Source organism: Perna viridis, chromosome 9 (genome assembly GCF_037379345.1).
Source record: "Perna viridis isolate PV_CMFRI_1.1 ecotype Kerala chromosome 9, ASM3737934v1, whole genome shotgun sequence".
In the NCBI taxonomy this organism is placed as follows: Eukaryota; Metazoa; Mollusca; class Bivalvia; order Mytilida; family Mytilidae; genus Perna; species Perna viridis.
This window is the reverse complement of record NC_142453.1, coordinates 10447289-10473175: the sequence shown is the minus strand read 5'-3', so window position 1 is coordinate 10473175 and position 25887 is coordinate 10447289. Positions and strand designations below refer to the sequence as shown.

Genomic DNA, 25887 nt, shown 5'->3' with positions numbered 1-25887 from the left:
GTAGCAAATGCATTGATTACGCCACCACAACTGAAGGCAAAGTACAGGATAAAAGACGCCTGTTGAGACAAACTTTTTTCTTCCGTTAATTTATTGTTTATTCAATATTACAAAAGTATAGATAGAGAACAGATACTACATTCTGCTACATAATAACAAAGAGACAACATTAAAAATAGTGAAAGTGGCAGTCTGTGTAAGAATCAGGCAGTGGGTGAAATATTTTGAAAGTTTAATTTGACTAATTACACCATTAGAATCAAGCAAAAAAGATAAAATTTCCCTTATCATTTTAGTAAATTGGTGATAATTTCATTGAAATACACTGAAAATTAACATTTCAAGGGCAGATAACACTGTCAAAACAATCATTGTTTCTAACATTCTATTAAAATTGTCCTGAGCAAATTCACTGATTGAAGCAGAGATCAAATAATGGTCTTACCAAATAGAGAAAGCATTCTTGGGCGAAATTATATTGTCAGATTAGTGTGTTTTGTCATGCATGTTTAATAATTTTTCCCATTCAGTCGAATTCTTACAAAAACTTATCAAATTTAAAAGACAACATATCAAATCTCTAATTTCTGTGGCTCATTTCCTTGGTTGTCTTTCTTCTTTTTACATCTATTTGAGTTCACATGTCTGCTAAAACTACTTCCCCATTTAAAGACCCCACCACATGTGGCACAAAGCCACTTGGCATCACCATGCTTCTGTTTATAATGTTGGCGGTAAATATAGTCATTTTTAAGTTCAAGGTCACAAACAGAACATTTCACTTTCGGTTTCGCTTCCTTAACTTTTACACCTGGAATAAGAAAGTGAGTTTTTTTTCAAAAGATATATAGTAGATTTCATTTCTGCTTTCAGATCTGCACTTTTTAGAAAACAATTAATACATTTATCAACCACTAAAATCAACCAAATCAAACCAAATCAGGAACGTTCGTTTGTTTTTTTTGTTGGGGTTTAACGTCCGAGCAGCAATATTTCAGTTATATTCAGAAGAAAATTCAATCACCTAACGTGGGGCAACTCTTGCAAAATGCCAATTTCATGTACAATCTATATATATTTTTTATCTCAAAAGCGCAACAGCCAAATGAAAAACTAAGACAGGTCATGTGATCCATAACTGTTTCTGAACAAGAAATAAAAGAATTCGATGGGTTTTTGATATGCATGAATCACCTTCCGCATGCTTTTTGTAAAGACTGCTACTTAATAATAAATGAAGACTAGTGAACCGTAATATTCATAAACCTCTTAGTAAAATGATTTCACTCACCTCTTGAGATATGATACATTAATATGCAACTCTTGCTGGTTTTCTCAGGGATGCTTACACTACCAGTTCACCTGGTCTTTGCTCATAACGTTTTTATATATCTTTTTTTTTCCTTTCGGCAAGTATGAGTTGCTACATTGCCTTCCCATTTTAGAATCGCATCTTATAATTTAAGAGGCAGTCTTTCGAAAAATCAGACAGTTGGTGATTCATGCAATTAAAGAATCCAAAAATCTTCAAAATTCACTTTATTTAATTTTCTATTCAATAGTTTCAAATTACAAATGTAACCACTGTTAATTAGTCTCCCCTTTGTTGCACTTTCGAAATAAAGATATAAATATTGCGCGGGCATTTTACAAGAGTTACTGCTCTTGATTTGGTTGATGCGTGGTTATACAAAATAAAATACGGATCTGTACACAGAAAAGATTATACATATACATGTACATTTAATAAATAAATTATGGCTTAAGTGGTCCGGAGAAACATATTTTCCGTAGTATCACATCTAGTATTAGCTGTGCAATGATTTTTTTGGATTGATTTTAAACAGTAAAATACGTCTTTAATACACATATTATATACTTACCCACACACATCTGCAAATGGCGAACTAAACTGTGTCTGTATTTCATTGCTTTACCACACTTATCACATGTATAGTTGTGTGAATTATTATGGCGTGCCATGTGCTCAACCAGGTGACTTTTCATTCCGAAAGTCTTACCACATTCCTCACACTAAAGTAATTAAAGATTAATATGATTTAAAGTGTTCAAAACTTAAAAATTACAATTTTAGATTCAAAATGTACATGAATGAGTGAGTTAAAACCAGTATTATTTTTATAGTTGTAGTTTGATCTTAGCTTTGCTACATTGTTACAGTATATATTGGTGTCGCATGTGATTATGCAGTGTATCTTAAATTCCTTTAATATCCATTAAATGCAGGCCCGGGTGCCAAAGAATAGGCCCGCAGCAGCGCTAAACTTGTCGAAAAAAAAAGCGACTAAATAGAGCTCAGAACCCTAGCCGGGGGCTAGGGCGCTCTGCCCTCTGAGCAACTGGGATGTGTGCCCCAGGTGGTGGAATGGGGTACCCCTGGCGTGTAACATGCTGGGGTTGTCAGGCTATAATACGGAAAACCTGACCGTAAACCATAGTGGTGCACCGTTTTGGGAAAGATGATACGTTCCTAGCACGTTAAGGAACCCTGCTATGGTATTCGATAGGAGTAAGAACCTTTGCGCTCCGCCACAGGAGGCTAAATTGACCGATCCTACCCATCCCTCCCTTTTTCAAGTGGCAACCAAATTTGTTGACCCTTATTATACTTGTGTCCCATCCCTTATTTCATTTCATCATCATTTCACACTCATTTTATCATCCATTTCATGTTCATCGCCTGAATATATAGCTGAAATATTAATTGCTGCCCGGGCTTTAACCCCAATAATCAATCAATCATACATGTACATACATACAGAGACGTGACTTTACTAAAAATTCAATGTATGATAAAAAACTTAAATTCAACTTTCATTTTCAACCCTTTAAAGGTTTTTTAATGGGATACCTTAAATCTACCCTAAAATTTATTTGGCTCGTTTAAATTTCTTGAAAGTTTATTCAGTGTTCCACTTTGATAAAAGAAGCAAAGTGTATAAATTTCAAGAAATTTATCCACATATTTCATGACAATAATTTCAATGAACACATAGTACCTTCATCAAGCATTAAATTGCTTTGAGTTATTTCCCTTAGGTGTTGCTTGTCCCTTTAAAAGATAATCAATATATTTACTTTATATATATGTCATTGTCAATGCCCAACATAAAGCTGCTCGCGTTGTGATATTAGATATACCCTACTTGTACAGGAAGTTGATACCGAACAGCACTAAAAATCGCCATTTCTATATAAACCCACACATCATTTTTTTTTTGTTTAATACACAATTTAGAAGCCGATATTTTTGTAACGACTTTTTTTATTACTCAATACGAGACAAAAAGGCAAAGTATCATAAAAAAAGGAAGTTGATATCGGACAACACCCACATCGGTAACAGGGTATATAAATAAAGCCACACACCAAATTTGAAATCAATCCGTCCATTGGGAGACGAGATAACTGCGACCAAATTCGGACGAAAACAAGGTCATTTCAATATACCACCCACTCGTAGAATGGGGTATACAAATATGGAGAGTTAAGCAACACACAAGGACTAAGCTTATAGTATTTGTATATAGCTACCTACTGTTCCTCTAGATCTCATTTCAGCAATTACATGTAGTTTTAAGAAACAGGAATTCGCAGATACTTTAATTCCAAAAACATATAACTAAGTTTTTATCTTTCATCAATCAAACTTGTGATGTACTCTTTTTTAAACCTTTCGATCACATAAAAGTTGGTGTCAAGTGATGTTGCGTTTTTTTTTTGTGTTTGTTTTCATTTCAATCTAAAGGTGGGAAACGTAAATATTTTATAGCTTGCTTCATCACAAACTGCTTAGTTTCATTGAATACATCTCACATACATTCTGATTAAATCAAAAATTGAGATACATGTACATTTGTAAGGGTACTTACTGAGGAAAGTTATTTACCCTGAATTGAAAACCACTTGGGTTCCTAAAATGTAAGTCATGCAATCTTATTAACCTGGATGAATTGTACAAACCTGAATCGTTTTTTGATCTTTTTCTGGATGTACCCTTCGTTTATGGCACCATAGCCCATTTCTGGATCGGAATATTTCAGGACATCCTGGAGCAGGGCATTTGTATTGGTATAGTTTATTCCTCTGAAAAAAAAGTTTTAAATATATTTTTCAAATCACGCAGACATGCAAGTCGTCTTTATTTATACATTATTGAACATCGTATAAAGAGGAATTCAAAATGCGAACCCACACTTTTCTTGAATCAAGATTTTTTTACAATGTACTTCATTTTTTAATTTTTAATGTAGAACAACTGCTTTTGACATGACCCTTGTGCTAGGCAGGACTTTTAACATATCCTTTAGTAATAGAAGATGCCATTGTCATGTATCTTGCAGGAGAAGGGATTTTTTTATAATGATCCTTCTAGTAGAAGAGGCTTTTTATGACCCTTCTTTGAAATGGGCCTTTTTTTTATCGCTCTATATGACTGATAGTTTTAAGAATTATATACAGCTCCAAGTAAGAGTTATGCAGAGGGTCACAAGCCCAAATTATTGTCTACCTGAAAGTGAACACGCATTAAAAAAAGAATTCCTGGAGCGATTAATAATTAAATTGTCATTAAGGGAACCAAGATTCTAGCGGAAATCAAAAGAATGTATTCCAAGGACAAAGACCAGACATTGAAGAGTAATCAAGGGAACCAAGGTTATAGAGGTAATCAAAAGAATGTATTCCAGTGGCAAAGACCAGACATGGAAAACAGACATACACAACATAGAACATAAAGTACCTAAATTAATACATACAAGTTAACAAAAGTAAACGAGCATCTCGGACTCCCCCACTAAAACTGGGAGCATGGACCAGGTGCGCCGGTAGGGTATGCGTCCTCTGCATTTCTAAAAACACCCGCCGAGTTGGTAATAAAAAGTCAAGCCTGGGGTAGACGAAAGAAGAAAGGAAAACTATGACACTTTGAACAAATCAGTTTTCATGGTGCAGATGAATACGCCGTAACGACCAACGAGTTTCATGATGACGAACATAAAACTTCTGTATTGATAACTTCAATCTTGGAGCAACATAACTCTGTTCCAGAAGCCTTATTGTAAGAAGTCTAGCTCGATACAAAACAAAAAGTCTGCGTAGTTACGGCAAGCTCTGGCATAACGTATGAGCCATGAGCGAAGTCATCACGTTTGTCCTAAAGTTTGGTCAATAGTTTTCCTTTACCATCGATCTCTAAGTGTACATATGGATCATGCAATGAGGCATATTCATTCTGACATATTCTCCCAAATAGCAATCTAGATGTACATAAATTTAAAGTATTTATTTGCCAAGCCCCACAACAATTTTTCATAAACTTGTATTTTTAACTTGTTTTTACAATACAATAGCGAAATTTTCTCAAGTCCGTCTATTTGTTCTATTATACTTCTCACAATAAAGACATTTTTCAAGTTTAATTATGTGTCATTGGGTTGAATTATAAAGTCTAAATATAACATTTTCGTTTCATATTTAAATTTTTAATTAAGTGTGTTTATGCGTTCTCGGGTTATTGTATAAAGTTTATGCGCTCTACGTCTATTTATGCGTTCGTAAGTGTCTATAATAGCTAGCGGACCACTGGTACCATTTACTACAAATCACACAGTGATAGATTTTGTTTCCATGTTTTCTTTTTCTGTGGTTCTTCAATGTTGCATTTGTATCAAACACTTTGCCACACTCAAAACATTTAAATTATTTAGTCGACACACAACCGGAAGAATGTGAATGCTGATGTAAGTTAGCTTTATAAGTAAAACGTTTTCCACAAACTTCACATTCGTACGGTGAAGTTTTGCGATGTCTGTTGACATGTCCCTCGTAATGTTGTTTTGAAAGGAAGGTTTTCCCACACTCATCGCGCTGGAATTTGAAATCGCCTCTCACTACTTCCATGTGGTACTCTAGCCCTTGTCTACTATTGAAGGTCCTAGAACAGTGACTACACAACAGGCCCAGCCCATGCTTAGATTCATGGTGTTTTTCCCGTGAATATCTATCGTGGAATTTCGCGCCACAATCTTCGCACTCGTACTGACAGTTTCCTTCACAGTATTTCTTATGACGGAAATAAGCAGATCTCCACTTGGTTGTGAACATGCATTTTGAACATTCGTAAGTTTTCACCGGGTGGTTCTTTTTATTATTCGGTTCTGTTGGTTCTGAATCATCGGAATATGACCGAATCTCACCCTTAATATACATTTGCTATAAATACACAAACATAATCAATGATTGAAACTTCTATTAGTATATTGATAAAAGCAAAATCAAGAAAAAATTAATGCGGCGGATTACAGACCCGGTTCCAGAGACTGTGAAAAAAAGGTACTAAAAGGGGCTCCAAGGTTATAACATTTGTATAATTTCATTTGTTAAAGTGCACGAAATTGATAAAACTTTCGAATTTAAGAGGGAGTCTTGTCCTCTGGAATCTCCCTCACTCCCCCGAAACCGCCAATGCAACACGCGAAAGACGTGGTGACAATCAAAAACAAAGCAAAGAAAGACATAATATCGAATGACTAAAATGAATATTAGAAAATTCAAGATAACGAATAAGCCCGATTATTTAGATATAACCAATTAATGGTACCGGTAGGGTAAATATTTTTATCATTATTCAATAATGACTTTTTTTAAGATTACCACTTTTTGCATTGTTTTCTTTGGTATTACCCTCGTGTTGGACTATTGTCAATTATGCTGGATAATAAGACGGCTAAAATTATAATTGCTCCTGAGTAGCAAGGGGAATATTAGATTGGGCATCATTGTGTGCTTCACGAGTCTTGTACTTAAAGATTCAGTATTTGCGTGGACTATGTCATCTTGGATGTGAATATATAGACCGTATACTTACAATACTTCAGATACAACTTACAAATCAGTAATGCATTGAATTATTTGCGATTTTAACATGTAAAACTTCGTTTCTGCCTCAAGTCAGTCTAAGCAACATAACAGGTCTAATTTTATGAACTTTTGAGCAACATGCTTGATAGTTATTCCGACACAGTCGGTAAAGTTTCGCTTTATACCCTTTTATCTTAAAGACGCTGTTCGATGGAAACAAAAGTCACCTGATCGAAATTCTGCTTCCGAATTGGCCAAATACTGGTAACTTAGTGACGTTCAAAAAACTGTATCGGAAATTGAAATTGCATGCCATGTGTTATTTCTTAAATGAAATGTAGAAAAATTTTTTAAAGACAGTACGTGTTTTAATTTACGATGCGTTAGAAACAAGTGAATACAGAAGTCTATAGAACATGAATATTTAAGGTGGTAGACCTAGGGTAAGGGACACAACTCTTACAAATCATTCAAACGTTTGTATTCACCTTTTTACATCAATCTCATGTAAGCATTAAAGTAACTTGTACTGATTTCATTCTGTTTCAAGGAAAGTTTAAGAGGCTTTGGTGAAATCGAATACAATACAAAGATCAATGATTTCAAAAGTTACGTCCCTTAACCAAGGTCTACCTCATTAAAGGGAACTCCTACATGGTAAGAAGTTCCGTTCCTCCATACCCCAAGTCACCAACAAGATTGCAAAACAACCTCTAGTATTGCTGAAGTCGTTAAAACGGCTGAAACAAAATTAATGTCGAGTTACATTAATGGTCGTGTGAATATGCAGATTGCGATAAAGAATGTCAAGTACATTGTAGTGCAGCTTGATCGTGAGGAATTGACTGTGTTGAATCCTGAACAATTTTGGTACTTTTCAAAACAATTTCAATTGATCATATAAACAAAACTCTAATGGGAATGAGGCGTTTTGGGGAAAACGCACTTGAAATTAAAGAAAGATTCACACTAAAGTCCCCATATATTAGACATTCATATAAAATTTAAATGCACGACAACAGATTTCGTCTGTTGTTCAAAGTCATTATCTGTATGTACTTTGTATTTGAATAAAATGTAATTGTTGTCAAAATAACACCACCACCTGTGGTACACTGCTTAACCACGTATATGTGGTTATGTGTTTTTTTCTCCATATAGACAGCAGTGGCGGATCCAGGGATTAGCACCCCCTTTTTATTGGAAGCAAATAATGTCCTAGCACCCCTCCCCTTCAAGGTATCTGGATCCGCCCCTGGACTGAAAATATTACAGCTGTAATTACTGAGTATTCAGAAACCATTCCACCTTTAAGTCACATAATTAGTATAATATATATATTATAGAAATTAACACAAAGCAAAATGGCTTTCCTGCTTCCTGTTCAGAATACATAAGAAAATTAACGCGTACGAAATAGTCAATGAATGAAACAAATATAAATGATAATATGGACTCGTGTTTCGACCACATTTCATTCACATTATATCCCTATACTTTTGTAAGTATTATGCAAGTATTACGACTTCGATCAGCCTTTAAACAAACTATCTTGAGGAAAACTGTGTAATTACCATACACTAGTAGAGGCCAACAACCACTACGAATGCAACGAAGCCAAAATTCTGCCTCACATTCGAATGGGAATTGATATACACATATTCACAATGTTAACTGCATATGCAAAGTTAAGAGTGACATGTCTGCGAGTAATTAGAGCTACCATAGTTTTATTTGCGCAATAATGACATATAAACAACTATTTTCAATGGCTATAGGCTTTTATTAGCTGGAATCGAACAGAATGGCTAACTCTTACAAATTTGGTTTATTGCATTTCATTCTGTGGTACTTTAAACTTGATCGCCACTTGAATTCTCTTCCACAAAATTTGCAGTTATGCTTTTTCTCTTCGTGAACCCCTTTCTTGTGTTGGGCTAGAAATTGTTTTTGAATAAAAGTTTTACTACATAAATTGCAAGCAAATTGATGTAGTTCCTTGGTGTGTTTTGTCTTAATATGGATTTGCAGATCTTTTTTCTGTTGGTATTTTTTGCTGCAATGGTTACATTTTAGTTTCAGATCGGGGATGTGTCCAGCCATATGACCCTTGAACGTGCGTTTTTCCATAAAACCTTTCTTGCAAATAGCACATTTGTATGCTAATTCTAACAGGTGTTTGCTCTTCTCGTGCCTTATCAGACCACATTTTGTAAAAAAAGACCGACAACACTGGTGGCAGTAATACTTCTGCCTATCATTGGTACTGGAAACGGACTGTACGGTAATAGATTTATGAATAGTATCTGCATGTCTCCTAAGACTGCGTGGATGCACAGTGTGAAAGTTGCATGATGGAAAATTGCACCTGAATACTGTTTTGGCGGTATCTTCATAAAATATTGTCTCCTTTCCGGAAAGTTCAAACGAATGTTCGTTTATCTGAAACATTCAAACATTGATTTTATAAAAATACAGTCATGAATATCATGTTTTATTCAGTATAACCCTATACTGTTTAAAATCCAATATCGCATATCATATATCATAATCCCAGATCTATTTCGCATACCCTAGATCACATTCCTAGACCTATATCGCATACTCTATTGTAACATCACATTCCTAGTGTTATATCTCACCCCTACTCGGAACTCACTTGAAGTATAGTTAAAATATATGATATAATGAACACGACATGTCAAATTTTGCATCATCTTCAACTTCCTTCTCTGTATCGATGCTCTTGGGGTAGTGTGGCAATATCTATTTATATTAATGAATCCAGAGATATCTGAAATCTGATTGAAAAACCCAGACAGGGATTTTCATATGGAATCTAATAAAAATAAAAAATTTCGAAATCGGACCAAAAATTAAAAAAAAATGTCAATTTTTGGGGTTTAGCTCCTTTCACACCTTTGAACTCGGAAACAATAAGAGATATCTGAAACCTGATTGAAAAACGCAGGTAGAGAATTTCATTAGGAATCCATTAAGAAAATTTCGAAATCGGACCCAAAATAGTCGATTTTTATGGGGTGTGGCCACAATGACCACTTATAATTAGAAACCGGTCCAAAACGCATCAAACCTGTCTATTGGAATCAAATAAGGAACACAATGGAAGGAATAATCAAAATCGGAAGAAAAACAAACATTCTACACGTGTTTTAGTAGAAATAAACTATTTTAACACTTTTTCGCCCCTAATTTTCAAATGGTAGGGCACAAAATCCAAATTAAATAGGAACATTTCTTTACTGGTTACTAAAATCAAGTCAAAATTTCATAATAACTGGTAAACCAAAACTAAAATTATTGCTCAGAAACGAAGTGTCCATCGACGACGACGACTGCGCTGTAACATACGAAGACAAACGTTTTTGCGGTCATATAAAAACTATATGATTGTCTTTCACTTTGATTGAAGAAATTCACTTGTTTAACAGTGCGACAAGTTAATGGCGGAAAGGACAATAAATGGCAGTGTCGGATCTAGGGGAAGGAGGTCTAAGGTTTGAACCCTCTTTTGATGAAAGAAATCTAGGTTTTAATTAGCAACTTTGGTTACATAAATGAGCAAATTAAAGCCGGGACCCTCTTTTTTCTGGTTACCCCTTTTCAAAATCATCTTGGATCTGCCCGTGATTATATAGCAAAATACGGATCCTTGTTTGAAAGCTGTAGGCGAAAAACATATTACAATAAAATACAGTTTTCTGTTTTCCGAGTATGAAGTGTGCTTACGGTTCTATTGAAACAACCCAAGTTATGATTGTACACAATGTACTAGTCTGTGTCATCAATGTTGAATTACATAGATTGTATATATAATAACTAGTCCGTATTGAGGATTTATAACCATTCCACATTTGTTGTTGTTACTCTAATATTCATCAAACCTAGTTGCTCATTTACTTTTGTTACTTTGTATGTATGATTTTAGTTACTTTATGTTATTTGTTGTGTATGTCTGTGGTCCATGTCTGGTCTTTGTCCCTGAAATACATTCTTTTGATTACCGATATAACCTTGGTTCCCTTGATTACTTTTTTTCACATATACGAATGTTCTGGCACATATTCGTAGAAATACACGTGGCGGTTATTGCGACGAATTAAATAATTGTTTTGAATATGAGCCATGTACACTTATAGTAACAGCAAGCTTAAATTAACAGACGCCATCGACAGGTCGATACCATTATACGACCGAAAAACAATGTTGCGGTCGTTTGAACATTTATTTGTCAAATTCAACGCGAGTACATACATACACATGATCATGAAAAGATTGATAATGCATGTAAAATATCGCAGCTTGGTCGTAAACCGAGCATGATATGGATTGGGAACAAGTGATACTTTTTCGACAATTTTTTGAAAATTTGTACAACCAAATCAAGGTTATTTGTCAAAATTATTACCATTTGCGTATTAATTTTTAAAATTCAATAAAAGGTCAGGTCATTTGGCAATTCATGCCTATCAAATCAAAATGAAAAGCATAGTCATAGAAACTTTGGTGTCTGAGTCAAGTTAATACTTCTGAATCATTAGTTGTATACCTGTTCATGAGAATATTGGTTTGAACTTTTGGTATTACATTTACAATGTTTTCTACTGTGAAATAAAAGTTTCTTTTTTCATAATTTTAAATAAATCGATTACTATAACTCAGCCTATATACTACCAGTACATTCTTGTCTAATTCGCCATTCCAATTAATATAAAATAATAGTACAAGTTGTACATGTATATGAAAACAATTAATACAAATCTTAAATCCTAATTTTTTATCCTCATGTGCCTTGCAGGTGTCAACAGTAATTTAAGCAAGCTTTCTTCGCATAAATAACTTGCATACATTTTGAATACATGTAATTCTGGTCACGAAAAATGTACATGTACAAAGTGCCGAAAGTGCCAGAAAACACCAGTTTGAAATTTATAATTTCATAAGATTACTGTATGTGTAGACACATAAAATCTATGTAATTAACCTCTCTGATAACATCACTACTAATTTCTGTGAAACTGTAATAATTAGTAAATTTGCTATCAGAGGGATACATGCAATTAATAATCCTTTTCATATATTCTTGATTATAAAGAGAGGGACTTGTAGCAAGTCTACTGTATGTGTATTATCGTCTATATATTTTTCACATTATAATGATACAGTAAAGAACTGACAGTATTGTGGTACTCTTCCATAGCAAAAGCTATTGTCTCTTCTGTCGTGTATTATATACACGGGTAAATGTAGGATATACATGCATTTAGTAAATGTATATGTGCAAAATATTTCAAAAATATATGCCCAAACACAGACAAGGACCTCGACAATACACTATGTGGACACGTGTAGATAAATGTACTAAGTCCTGCAAATCCATATCGTACAGGAACATGCAAACAACTGATGCTACAACATACAAACGGTCACTCTATGATTCTAATGTGCCTTCAAACTTTGCTTGTTGGATATGATAAAACTACAGACAAAAAATGATAGAACGTATCTATTCTCTTTAAGCTACCATTTCACCGGGTCATTCCTAAATTCTTATTTAAGCTGAAAGCTATTTTATTTTATTTGCATCGGAAATCGCCGGATCGTGAATAACAATATGGACTGCTTTATTTGGTATATGGTAGGAAAGGAACCTTTCTGTGGCTGAACCAATATAGTATACATGTATATTTGGCGCATTATAATAGCCACGACTACAAAATGTACATGTATATAAATGTACACTTGGCACTCCGATAATTACAGTGTATGTCTCGTAACAAGTGGCCATTCTAATTATTTGTCATTTTTGTAAAACAAATTACTGCCACAATCTGCACATTGACAATTGGATGCAATGCAAGATAGACCAGGAAATCTGTGAAGGATGACTCACTAGTGATACCCCCGTTATCAATCATTATATATAAGGAAATTACACTAAGTCCTCGGTAAACAGGAAGTTGTTGTAAAATTTTTTTCGATACCTATACAGGAACAATGTGTTAAAAATTCAAGCTGCTTCGGTGATTAGTTTCAGAAAAAAACTGTGACGGAAAACAATTGTTACGGACACACGGACCCACGGAAACACAGACAGGGGTAAAACATTATACCACTCTCCTGCGTAGTATGGGTATAATATAAGACAGAGTTGTATATAATTAGTCGTTAATTATTTGTTGAAATATATCCCAGCCTTAAAAGTTGAGGTACATTTACAGGTGAAATTGCACCCCCCCCCCTATGATTCGTGGAAATAGATGTTTGACTTGCTGAAAAAAAGTGTTAAACCTATAATTGCATAACTTAAGCTTATAAATCATCTATACTTCACATTTGGGACATAATTATTGATCAACTACACACTAGCCTGATTTTGTCAACTTTACAAATAGGAAAACATTTCCTATTTGACATGAAATACAAAACGAATCTGGCATTAGGTGAAACATGGTATAAAAAAACATCATTTTGATAGTGTAATTTGATTATTTGCACCATCAGAATCAAGGAAAACAGACAAGATTTTCCATACCATGTTGGACTTTTGAGTTACAATTTCATTGCAATGAACTGAAACTGATCATTTCAAGGGCAGATAACTCTGTCAAAAACCTCATTTTCTAACCTTATATTGAAAGATTTCTGAGCAAAGCCAGGCATGCATACATCAAATAATGGTCTTTTCAATTAGAGAAAGCATCCTATTTGACACACTTAAACATACTTGTAGGGACTTATAAATTAAAATACAGTCCATTATGGACTCAACAACTGGTTTGGGTACAGTGTTGCCTAATATTTGGAAATTCAATTTCAGTACAAAGATCTGCTTTCAGGATGCTTTCAAGGATAATTTTGTATCCAATATTTAAGAAATTGTTGGCGGTAGAGTAGATTTACATAAGACAGTAACAAAATAACAACAACAACAATAACATCATAATTTGACCACAATTTTTGTGCAGCCATATAATAAAAACTGCAAAATTGTGCCACAGAACACCAATCAAATGTTTTGATATGATAATTAAATCGATTGCAATTTCACATCTATTTTATGAATTGGCAATAATAAAAATTTTGTCTATTGAAAAATAACATAAATTTTCCATATGAAGTGGAATAATCAAAATAAACACATGGACAATTTATGTTATTTTTCAACAGACAAAATTTTTATCATAGCCAATTCTTATAGATTAATTTTAAAACATATTTTTATCTTTAAACATGAGAAAAGTAGCTCTAAATTTAACTGAATAGGGGTGTGTCAATATTTTTTATCCATTGAGATATAACAAAATTATTTTACCCAATCAGATTACAGCATTTATTTCAAATTAATTAATACATGTATAATGTAATCATATGCATAAATTATTGAATTTAAAGTAATGATAATAAACAATGTCACTTTTGTCAGACTAGACTTATCACAAGTAAATCCTGATTTCTTAAGACAAAGTTCCTTTTTTAATATCCACTTACAAGTTCCACACAGCGGCTGATATTCATTTCCCTTCGTACTTACCACTGCAGACAGGCCTTTCCAATTTCTCAGACATGATAAAATTAAAATGTTGTTTAACCACCTAAAACCATTCACTTTTTCTCCAAGTTTACAAGATTGTTGCATTTTCTGAGAGGGCTGGCTACAGCATCTTGAGTGACTTCGGAACATCAAACGCTGTACGGACGCTTGATCCAGTCATAGTTTAAGAATCTTTTTATGCAAGCATGGCAAACATACATAGTTAAATGGATTTAAATACAAGTTCATGTACTTTAAAAAGGTGAATTTTACATAGATTGGTACTTTAAATACAGTTCTACCTTAAGATAATGAAAAAAGCATACAATTGTGCTTAATGCATTAAATCTCAAGCAAAAATTAATCTGGAATAGAACCCTTCTGAATGTTCAATCAACATTATGTTTGCAATGATGAATGTGGCAGTTATACATTGTAGCTGGGTTGTATTACAAAATGTACTACTAGGTTTTGGTTTCAGGAGGTAGACCAATGATAAGGGACATAACTCGTAAAACGCTTGTAAGCATCAAAGTAACTTGGATTGATTTCATTCTGTTTCAAAAGGAAGCTTGATAGGCTTTGGTAAAATTAAATATGATATAAACATATGACTGATTTCAAGAGTTATGTTCCTTACCCCTGGTCTACCTCCTTAACTATACTGTGAAAAAAATGTAAAATTTCCAGCCGCAAAAAGAACAGAGTACAATATTATAAGCAGTAAAAACTTGTATCATGATATATTACATCACAAAGGAAACTTACTTTACAGGAATTATTTCAAGGTTTCATTATTTAATACATTGTACATCTAGGCTATATTTAGATAAATAGAATACATGTACTGAATCTCTCTCTGCATGACTTTTTACATTAAACTATTATTAATACTTCATAAAAACTTAATAGGAGAGTTTTAACCACCAAAATACAAAATACAGAGATTTAACTCAACTAAACCGAACCATGAAAATCTGAATACATTATCTCAGCTAAAAAGTATTTTGAACCTAGGTAAAGTGATAACCTGACTAAACTGAAACAATTTAAAGTTCTAATGGGTTTTGGTCGTAGAAGTACTGTAGGGTAAGGGACATAACTCTTGAAATTTGTGATATGCTTGTACAATATTCAATTTCAAAAACGCCTTTCCAGTTTTCTTTTGAAACAGAATGAAATCAATCAAAGTTACTTTGATGCTTACATGAGATTGATATAGAGCCTGAATATAAACATTCCAATGATGTGTAAGAGTTGTGTCCCTTACCTAAGTAACCTCCTAAAGACAGGTTTCACTGTATTTAATACTCTGGATGGAACAGTTTAGAAGAAAACCAGCTGCAACTTCCTATTTCAGATTCTATGTGGCACCATACAATAAACTAGAGGCTTCAATGAGCCTGATTCGCTAACCTCGTTTGATAAGCAACATTCTATTTTGTAAAATCTCTTGAATAAAAATTCCTCAAGCTCATACCTAAGAACAATCATATCAACCTTCATTAAATTAAAAGGACAATAAATCCAACATTTTATAACAGATTAAAACGAAAATTTCACTACAGATAGATCTCATCATGCTGAACATTTTTACCCCAGTCAGAATTTGGCTTATCCTTGCGATTTTGGTGATATGTGAAAAACCATAAGGACCAAGTTTGGTTCTAATTGGTCAAGTACTGTCATAGGAGAAGAGTTTTGAAAAGTTGTTAAAGATGATGGACGACAACAACAATGTCAATGTCAAAGGACAACAAATGCTAAGTGATGGCAATAGCTAACTAGGCCCTTTGAGCAAGGTGAGTTAAAAATTAGGCTTTTTTTTCCAGATAAAATTTTCAGAAAGTCTTGTACTGATAGATATGTAGCGGTACATGTATATAAATAGCTGCTAGCAAGACCCACATTACCCCTTGTAACACTGCCCAGTCAGGAATGCCATACACATCTTAATTCTTTCACATGATTCTACACTGTTTTTTTTTTTGTTTGTGTCTCCAATGCATTTTTGACTGTTAGTAATATCAGTGTCCTTATGACTGTTAGTGTCTTCAATGTCCTTATGACTGTTCGGGTCTTCAATGTCCTTATGACTGATAGTGAATTGTATGTCCTTATGACTGTTAGTGTTTTCAATGTCATTTTCACTACTAGTGCCTACAATGACCTTTCAACTGTTAGTGTCTCCAACGACCTTGTGACTGTTAGTGTCTGAAATGACTGCCTTCAATGACCTTTTGTCTGTTTGTGTCTGTACAGTGAACACTGATAAGCAAATGACTTTCCACACTCAGTACATGTATGCATTATTTTTTCATGTTGTGCTTTCTCATGCTTCCTAAGTGATCCTCTATCCGTGAACATACTTGCACATGAGCTGCAAAAATATGTGACTTCCCCACGGCATAACTTTTCATGAGAAGTCTTTTTGTATCTATTTGAAAATTTTCTCCCACAAACTGTACAAGCATGAGGTTTCTCACCAGTATGATAATGTATATGGTCCTCATACAATAACTTGTTGGAAAACCTTTTATCACAACCCTTGAAAGGACACTTTAAATAATTTTCATCATCATTGATTTCTTTATGAATTAGTCTATGTTGCTTCAGCCCGCCTAAGGTCGTGAAAAATTTTGCACAGACATCACACTGCTGAGGTAAGGCACTATGAAACTCCCTATTGTGTATGTCAAACTGATCAGTTGTTGAGAAATATTGAGAGCACTGACGACAGTGAAAGGGATATTTCTCGCGATCATGTGACTTGAGATGTCTGTCAAGGCTGCTTTTAAATTGGTAAGTCCTTGGACATATTGAGCAGCAAAATGTTGTTGTTTTCAATTTTGCTGTTCCTGAAAGACATTATAATTTAATTTGAATTGTAACAAGCTTTCTGATGGGTTGATTCTCTTTAAGCAAAGCAGGTTATTTTGTATAACCTGGCTTGGTACTATGATGTGATTGGCCTGCACTCTGTGAATCGTATAATCCAAAAAAAATACATGTAACAATTTGATGATAAATCAATTATTAATATTTGAACTGTCATCCCTTGGAAATTAAATAACATGCATAAGAAATGCTTCTAATTTTTGAAAAGCTTATACACAAGGTTAATGGGGTTGACAAATTTTGATTGGGAGATATGGGTAGGGTAGGGCAATTTAGCCTCCTGTGGTTGAGCCCAATGGTACTTACTCCAGGAGAATACCACAGACGGGTTCTCTAATTGCTAAGAACATGGCATCTTTCCTTACACGTTAGACCATTATGGTTTGCAGTCAGGTTTTTCGTATTATGGCCCCACGACCCTAGCATGAAACATGCCAGGGGTATCCCATTCCACCATCCTGGGCACACAACCCAGTTGCTCTGTGGGCAGAGGGCCCTAGCCCAAGACTAGGTCTTAGCTCTGTTGCAGGCCTATTCTTTGGACACCCAGACCAGCACAGAAATAATTTATAGTAAGACTAATATACATGTTTTTTTATGGTTTCGTGATCTTACTACAAAAAGGAATATAGATACATGTACATATAAAAATGTAACATCTGTAGACTGAAAAAAAAATTTTGTTTGGTGCTTTTTTGCATTATGAATCATCTCTAACAATAGACAGCCTCTCAATTTTAAATGGATTGGAAATTTGGAACTTAAATACATATTATAAAATTGCTTTATAACCACAATACATATATATATATTATAGTGGTTGATGTATTGTACCTGAACCGGTCTGTGCAACAAAAATTGGGATCGGTCATAGATCACCGATCCACTAAACTATTGAACGCATCACATGACCACAGAGCAACAATATATTTTATAGATTCTGATGTTTTATTTGTCAGTTTTACACATATTTACACAATGCAGTAGATTTAAACATAAAATTATACTTTTATTCTTAACAGAACATCTGTCATTTAACACAACAAAATTGCAATCAGATGTGTCATCGATAATCAATCTGTTAAATGGCTGCATGGATCGGTTCAGGGATTGTACATGTACATGCAGTATTTAAGATTCAATACACAATTTGTTGAAAGTGACATACTTTGATTGCACAATGAGATAGCGGTGTGCCACTTTTGGTCCTTCTAAATAAAATATCTTTTTATAATAGATTTGTTGTTACTTTCTCTTGTATTGTGAGTGGTAAAATTTACCACTTTAAATGCAGAAAAATTATAAAATATCTTCAAAGACTAAAATCATATTGGTTTCCACTCTACAACTCTGTAAAAGTGATACACTACCATGACAGTGATCAGTCACAGTATGTCTTTTTCTGTTCTCACATCTGTATATAAACACTTCAATACTATAAACACAAAACAAATATTCAGTTTCTGGCTTTATTGTTTTGGGAGCAACCTTTTTATTTTTATTGAGATCCAGACCAATTTGAAACAAAAAAGACTCGTATGACAGATTTCAAAATATTGACATGACACACAATTCATGCAATTGTTCATATCAAAACAGAAAGGGCAGAAAATTTATTTGCAAAAAATATGGAATTTCATTGGACATTAAATGAAACCCTGTCACATTGTGTTGCATTTTAAATATCTTTGGGCACATGCTTAATTACAAATCCTCACAAGCATGTACAGCAGGAACAACAGATCAAATTCAAAATTCAAAATTAAAATGGTTATCCAGAATCCAAAACCTCAAAATAACTAGCTTTCACTTCCTAGTAGCATTCCATGAAACATATATTGTAACTCCAATTTATAATTGAGAAAAAATAATTTCACCTACATGTACATGTATTCATATATTTATATTCGAACAAAGAAATTCTAAATCTTCAAAACAAATAATTATTGGCAGGGAAAAAAAGAACTAAAAAATGAATTTATACTCTTTCTAGAATCTACATGTAAAAAAATGTACATTTATATTACCCATAAAGAATCTTTGATGTTCAAGGAAAGATACATGTAACTCAAATTCATCCAAAATATGGAAAGGGGGATGAGGGGAACAACTTTAAATGGCTGTAACTTTTTTCGTAAATGATCGAATCAAACTGAAATTCAAACTTGATCTATTTATCATAATACCCAAATAAAGTTTGTTAAAGATCCTCTAATATCTTCTAAAGTTTTCATCTAGAAACCTTTTGGGGATGGATAGATGGATAGGATGCACTTTGTGTGACAGGGTATGAAAGAAAAAAATTAAATAAATACATTCTGTTTGTTAGGAATATAATTATTTGAATACAGCAGCAGCACTTGGACCCCTATGAAAAACAAAAAGCTTGCTTCCATCTCGATTGAAGTTACATGTACATACCTTTGACCTTAACAGGCTCTTTTATGTCTTGATTTCTGTTATATTTCACCTGTATATAAGTTGTATTTTCATGTACAATGTTCATTTTTACAAATAAACAAATGGTTCTCAACCAAATCTAATGTTAAATTTTACAGATTAATACACTACTCGACAGAATCTAACACGTTGACAAAAACATTTGCTGAACATCGTACAGTACATGACGTGACACTCAAAAATTATTATAAATATATAGTACAATAAAAAATCAACATTTATTACAAATGTACAGCATTTACATGTATATAATATCTAAAAACCATATTTGACATTTCTATTTTTCATGATATCTAGATTTATTTAGAAGTAAATATACATGTACATGTACACTACCATCAACCAAATTAATTTCTCCACTCTTCACAGTGGACTCCACTGCTCCACCATATTTCCATCAAAATTAAAACCGAGAAAACTTGCTTCATTCCAACACTTATCATTCATTTTTCCTGTATAGAACTCAAATGCTTTTCAACTTTTTAGATCATCAAACATATTTGGTCACGTAAACAGAAGAATTAAACTACAATTAAACTACAAGCACGTCTTAAAAAGGTGACTTCACTGTGTTGGGTGGAGACGCTGTGACTTCACTTGCAAAGTTTCTATGATGAAGAGTGGAATAATTATAATTACATGTAGTGTTGACAGTAGGGTACATACATGTACTAAACATGCAATGTACACAATGTATGCCTACTCATAAATAATAATTTAATATGTGTATTTCAAACAAACAAATGAATCAACTCTTTTTTTCTTTTTTTTTTTTTTTTTTATTTTTACCCTTTTGTCAATTTACATGTACATGTAGTCTAGTCTGACAAAATTAAAGTTTAATGAATTATTAATCCTTACCTTAACTCTGCTATCATTGGTAGGTCTCTCGCTATTTCCAGAATGCTTCTCTGCAATATGCATAATAAGATTTGATTTCTTCTGGTCCTGAAAGTCACACTTGGAACAGGTATACAGTTCATGTTCAGCCTCCATGTGACTGACATATTCATCTTCATTTTCAAATATCTTACTACAAATGCAGCACATTCGAAGTTTAATAGCACCATCTTTTTGTGTTTGTTCATTTTCTAACAATTCTGTTTTAGATTTCTTTGGACTTGATTCTTCCATGAATCCATTGGAATTATCAGACGTGTCCTTTTCACAGAGAAAGTTGTCTACTGGCTCCTCCTTGACCACCATCATAAGGGTAGAGTTCAGTTCCATTAGAGAGTCCTCTAAACTACGTGATGGGTCAGCTGACTGGACAGATATATCAGGCATATTTACCTTCGTATCTATAACACTATCATGAGCACTGGTAGGAGCAGAAGGAATGCATCGCCTTTGATTTAAACATTTTTCCAATCTGCTACATTCCTCTTGTATACTGGAAACAACATTGTCTAACTGGAAATCTTTACAAAGTTTGAAGAATCTTTCTACTTCATTTTTCTCTATGACGACTTCCCCGGTATATAAGTATTGAATAAGAGCTAAGACAGTATTTGAATCAAACTTACCACATTTAGCAACCAAATCCTCAATGTTGCTAGGTTTGTTCAACTGGTTTGAGTAGATTGTGCCATTGAATGCTTGCAATACTAACTTGTGAACAGGTATGTTTAAATTTTTGCTTTTGATTTCTAAATCACACATCACATTTGCCTGCTGCAGCTGGTACAAAGCCGTTAATAAGGTACATCCATACTTTGTTTCTTTCCAGATAATTGTTCCCATAGTTACTGAAAATGATTTAAAAACATATAAACAGGTTAATTTTAAGAAATTACTGTATGCATGCCTCATATCAAAATGGTCCTAATCTTCAATAACAAAGAAGTTTTAGTAAACTCTGTTTGAAAAAAATAACAATATTGACCGTTTTTGTTTACATAATCTATTACAAAACTTAACCCTCGTTAACACAAACATGATATATTTTTCTAAGATAGGAAAGACATTTATTATCTTCTTGATATAGACCATCCCTTGCGCCAAAATTGTTGATGTGTATTTATTTATGTCATAGTTTATACGTTAAAAATTCCCGCCTTCAGTGGGGAAATGATATTGCTATAGCTGCTCATGAAGGTAAAATGAAAGTTCAAGTATGGGGAAACTCATGATGCTTGTATTTATAGGCAATGCCTACTTCCAGTGATTTTGTTCCTTGTTTTAAAAGCAGCCCCAACTCTTTATTTTTTAGAAATTTTTGTAGTATTTTCCACACATTGGGAAAACTATTTTATGAAGACAGAAAAGTGTCCATCCAGAACTGAAAACTAACACCGAGTTGACAAATATGTACTCCCAATATTAATTAGGTTACGACTTGCCAGAAAAAAACCTTCCCTAGAAAAGAAGTACTGGAAGAACATGTTACTGGGTTCTTTACCTGATTTTCAAAACACTATGCCTGACAATTGGGAATTTTCCTCCCTTTGGGAAAAGTATTTTTCAATATTATGGTAAAAGTCTCCAGGGGAAACAGCTGATATTTGGCTGCAATAAAAGGGTAACAAAATCACTGACTCCATATCAGATATGCAATGCAATGCATGTGTGTGTAAACTAATCAAGAAACAAACATTCTAACAACACAACAGCCATAAACTTACTGGGTATTTGAAAAAGCCAATAGCAAATACAACTGTATACATGTATGTACATTGTATATATATGTAAGTTATACATGTATTTAGACATATGAACATGTACATGTATTTTCAGAATTTTAATACATATCTTTCTCAATTTACATTTACATTATATGTACATGTACAATGTCTAACCTTCCAATAAAATTTCATCCCAATCAGTTCAGTGGTTAAAAATTGAAATTGTACATTATCATGATTATTGTGTGTTATCATGAATTTGCTAGATGTAGGGGAGAGTTAGTAAGCGAGCCCATCAAATCGTGATTCAACCACGGAACATATTTTCGTGCCCCTGCCCAGACAGTACCATAAAGTCATTGTTTTTCCTGTCTGACTTTAAATATATATGTTTATACCATTTGGGTCAAGTGAAATCTCATATATTTGTTGTTTCTGGGAGCAGTTTAAGACTCTTGTTGCAAAAATAATTCCTCACCGTTCATAAAGGCTAATCAACTACAACCATGATTAATTTTTGGGCTTGCCTTAACTAGTTGTACCTATCAAATTTAAGATTGTATCAAGATTACATTTTGACTGTACCAGTATATGTTGAAGCCTTAAATAGATGCCGGAACAAACCTTTTTACACACAAGGTGCAGGGGCATTAGGCCATATCAAATTGTAACAACTTAAAAACTGTTCAAACCATAATGAAATATGTAAGTTTCAGGATAACTTTTTGTGACATTAGCTCATTGTAATGGTGTCAACAATTATGTACCATTTAACAAAAACTGTAGAGATTGGACCAATTAAGAAATTCAAATTCCATCCTTAAACAACCTTGCACTGTCGCAGTTTGCTCGTAAAATACATCTTGACATATCAGGAACATCACAAACAATAGGAATCTGAGAATTCCATAGTTTCTAAATACATGTAGGTTCATTGTTATTTGTAAACTACATGTATTTTGCTTAGATAAGGAGATGGTTTTTATCACAAAACTGGATAATTAACAAAATTTCTGATCTCGATATAAATGTCGATATGTTTGAGGGTAATACACAAAGAATTTACCGGTAATTATTATACATGTATTATTAATGATCCTTCGTCTTTCCAGTGATATCCACCCAAAATTTGACTTTTTTAAAAATAAATATCAAGAGTTCCAGGATATGAGAAATAAATATTTGCTGCAACATTGATGCATGCCAATGATGCCATAAATATTTTGATCGCTGAGAATATTAGACCCATTGAAAATCATTTTAGGGTCACCAGGCTGAATCCCAAATTTTCTATTAGACCGAATGAATTTTCACCAGACAGGTCAGGCGGTCCGGCGTATTTTGATGGGTTTGGAATGTGTTCAAATAAATTTTCTGATTAAGAAAATTCTGTATGATATCAGACATTCAAAAACTGCAATATGATTCCATCAGGTCAGGCCGTCTGGCTTACACTGTATTTTGATGGGTCTAGAATGTGTTCAAATAAATTTTCTGATTAAAAAAATTCTGTATGATATCAGACATTCAAAAACTGCAATATGATTCTACCAATGAGTGGGTGTCAATGATTGATCATTTCTCACTTTCCAATCCAAATTCTACTTTTTCTGTAACATTCAGAGGTCAAAACTTCACTTTAAGACTTTGGATGACATTTGAAAGATTTAATTTTGATTTGAAAAGAAACGTAGAAGTTTTAATTCCACTCCATACAAGCAAAGAATGGATACAATATTATCAAGAATGAAAAAGAGTCTAATAAATATAACCTATTGCGATTTTAATTTATTGCCATGAATATTTCAATAATATAGTGTTCTAATGTGAAATATATAATAAAATTGTACCAACAGCAAAAATACCGGAGATTGATTTTGGGTATGGAAATTTTGGGTTACACATTTTCAGTACTTTTGAAAACTGAAAATCTGGAAAAAAAATCAAAATTTCGAAAAACAATTCATTGATTCTAACCTATAGCCATCATATCATTTTGTTAATGTGTACAACTTATCTGCTGGAAATATCACATAATAATGAAGAAATTGGCAAAATAGTACTTGAGTATGTGGAAAGTTGGTACGTCCTGGCACGGGTAACACTTTCCCGTATGTATTTTTAGACACTGTTAAGTCGGCCTCATATCTGGACCTAAACTTTGAGATTGATAGTATAGGATTGATTGTTGGGGTTTAACGTCTGAGCACCAGTATTTCAGCCATATTCAGATGATAAATGGTGAAGGAAAACTATTGACCAAACTATACGACAAACATGATGATGCTTATCCTAGTGGTGCACCTCTGGTCCATGCTCCCAGTTTTTCGTTTTTATTTTATTTGTATGTTTTATGTTATATGTGTTTGTCTGTTTTCCATGTCTGGTTTTTGTCCCTGGATTACATTCTTTAGATTTCACTAGAATCTCGGTTCCCTTCATTACTCTTTCATTAAGTACAAATTGAACAGAATATATCTATAAGTATATAACTTTTACGTAAAATAAATGTGATTACTTTACCTTTTTAATGCAAGTATTTTCAAAAGTTCTAATGTTTTCTCAGTTTTTATGGATTCAAATTCACAATTCAATCTTTAAACACTTAATGATTTAAGAGCATATTACCGTATTAACGGACCTTCTACTTTCGGACCACATTATGGCACATATCACAAAACAAATATTGAAGGTATATAATATTCTTAATCTGCATCCCGGGAAAATACACTCCCTGTATATATGCACCTAATACATACAATGGGAGTCTTTTATAACATATATGTGTCTTGTTCTTCTTGCTTTTCGCTGCCTAAGCCGATTGAGGTAAGAAAAAAATCAATGGGCATTGAAAACAAGGGAGGTAATATTCCTCAGAACTTTTGAAAGTTCCAATTTAAATACGTTTATTCGAGAGAGGGTCCTACCGGGTTAACAACACGGAAGGTTTTTTAGGTTATATCTAAAAAAAAAAGCACTGTACCTAGAACCAAAATCTAAACGGAATCGGAAGAGTATTTATATGTGCATGTCTAAATGATTAGAAATAAATATCCTTAACATGCTTTAAAAAGATACTAAAAAGTGGGAAGGCCTAAAACACGGAGGAGTTAATAACGCGGAAGTTTTTTTTTTTTGTCATTTCAAAGACTAAAAAGTGCTATACCTGGAATCAAAATTGAAACGAATTCGCATATGATTTGGTCATATATGTATATATATCTATCGTGTAACAAATATAAGAGTATACTAAAAGGTTGACCAAAAGGGTTTGAATTTCGCTCGGACGGCGAACAAAATTTTGACTTTGATCTTTATCTTATTAAAATTCATACGCCCCAGTCAATAAACATTTACATATTCTGAAAGACCATATTGTTCCCTATCTGACTGTTTTAAGTTTATATTACAGATTTATTGGCGTAAACCACAATCTTCAAGGGAAAGTGTCCTATCAGAGTCCAGCGT

At 33.4% G+C, this 25887-nt stretch overlaps 1 protein-coding gene across 7 annotated transcripts; it reads right to left on the bottom strand.

The window, feature by feature from the left end:
- On the bottom strand, nt 1-25297 carry LOC148606647 (uncharacterized). Of its 7 annotated transcripts, XM_088545899.1 has the most exons (5): nt 25179-25297; nt 20657-21543; nt 3985-4107; nt 1884-2034; nt 1-811 (listed from the first exon to the last, which is right to left on the bottom strand). In XM_088545899.1, exons 2-5 carry the CDS (start codon nt 21536-21538, stop codon nt 573-575), a joined length of 1395 nt encoding a protein of 464 aa, XP_088402025.1. In that variant the 5' UTR covers nt 21539-21543; nt 25179-25297; the 3' UTR covers nt 1-572. The 7 variants fall into 7 exon arrangements, with proteins under 7 accessions (XP_088402025.1, XP_088402023.1, XP_088402024.1 ...); XM_088545900.1 differs by lacking the exons at nt 1-811; nt 1884-2034; nt 3985-4107 and adding exons at nt 9158-9324; nt 19757-19805; XM_088545896.1 differs by lacking the exons at nt 1-811; nt 1884-2034; nt 3985-4107 and adding exons at nt 14144-17295; nt 19757-19805 and having other exon boundaries at nt 24943-25288.
- Nucleotides 25298-25887: the final 590 nt, after the last annotated feature.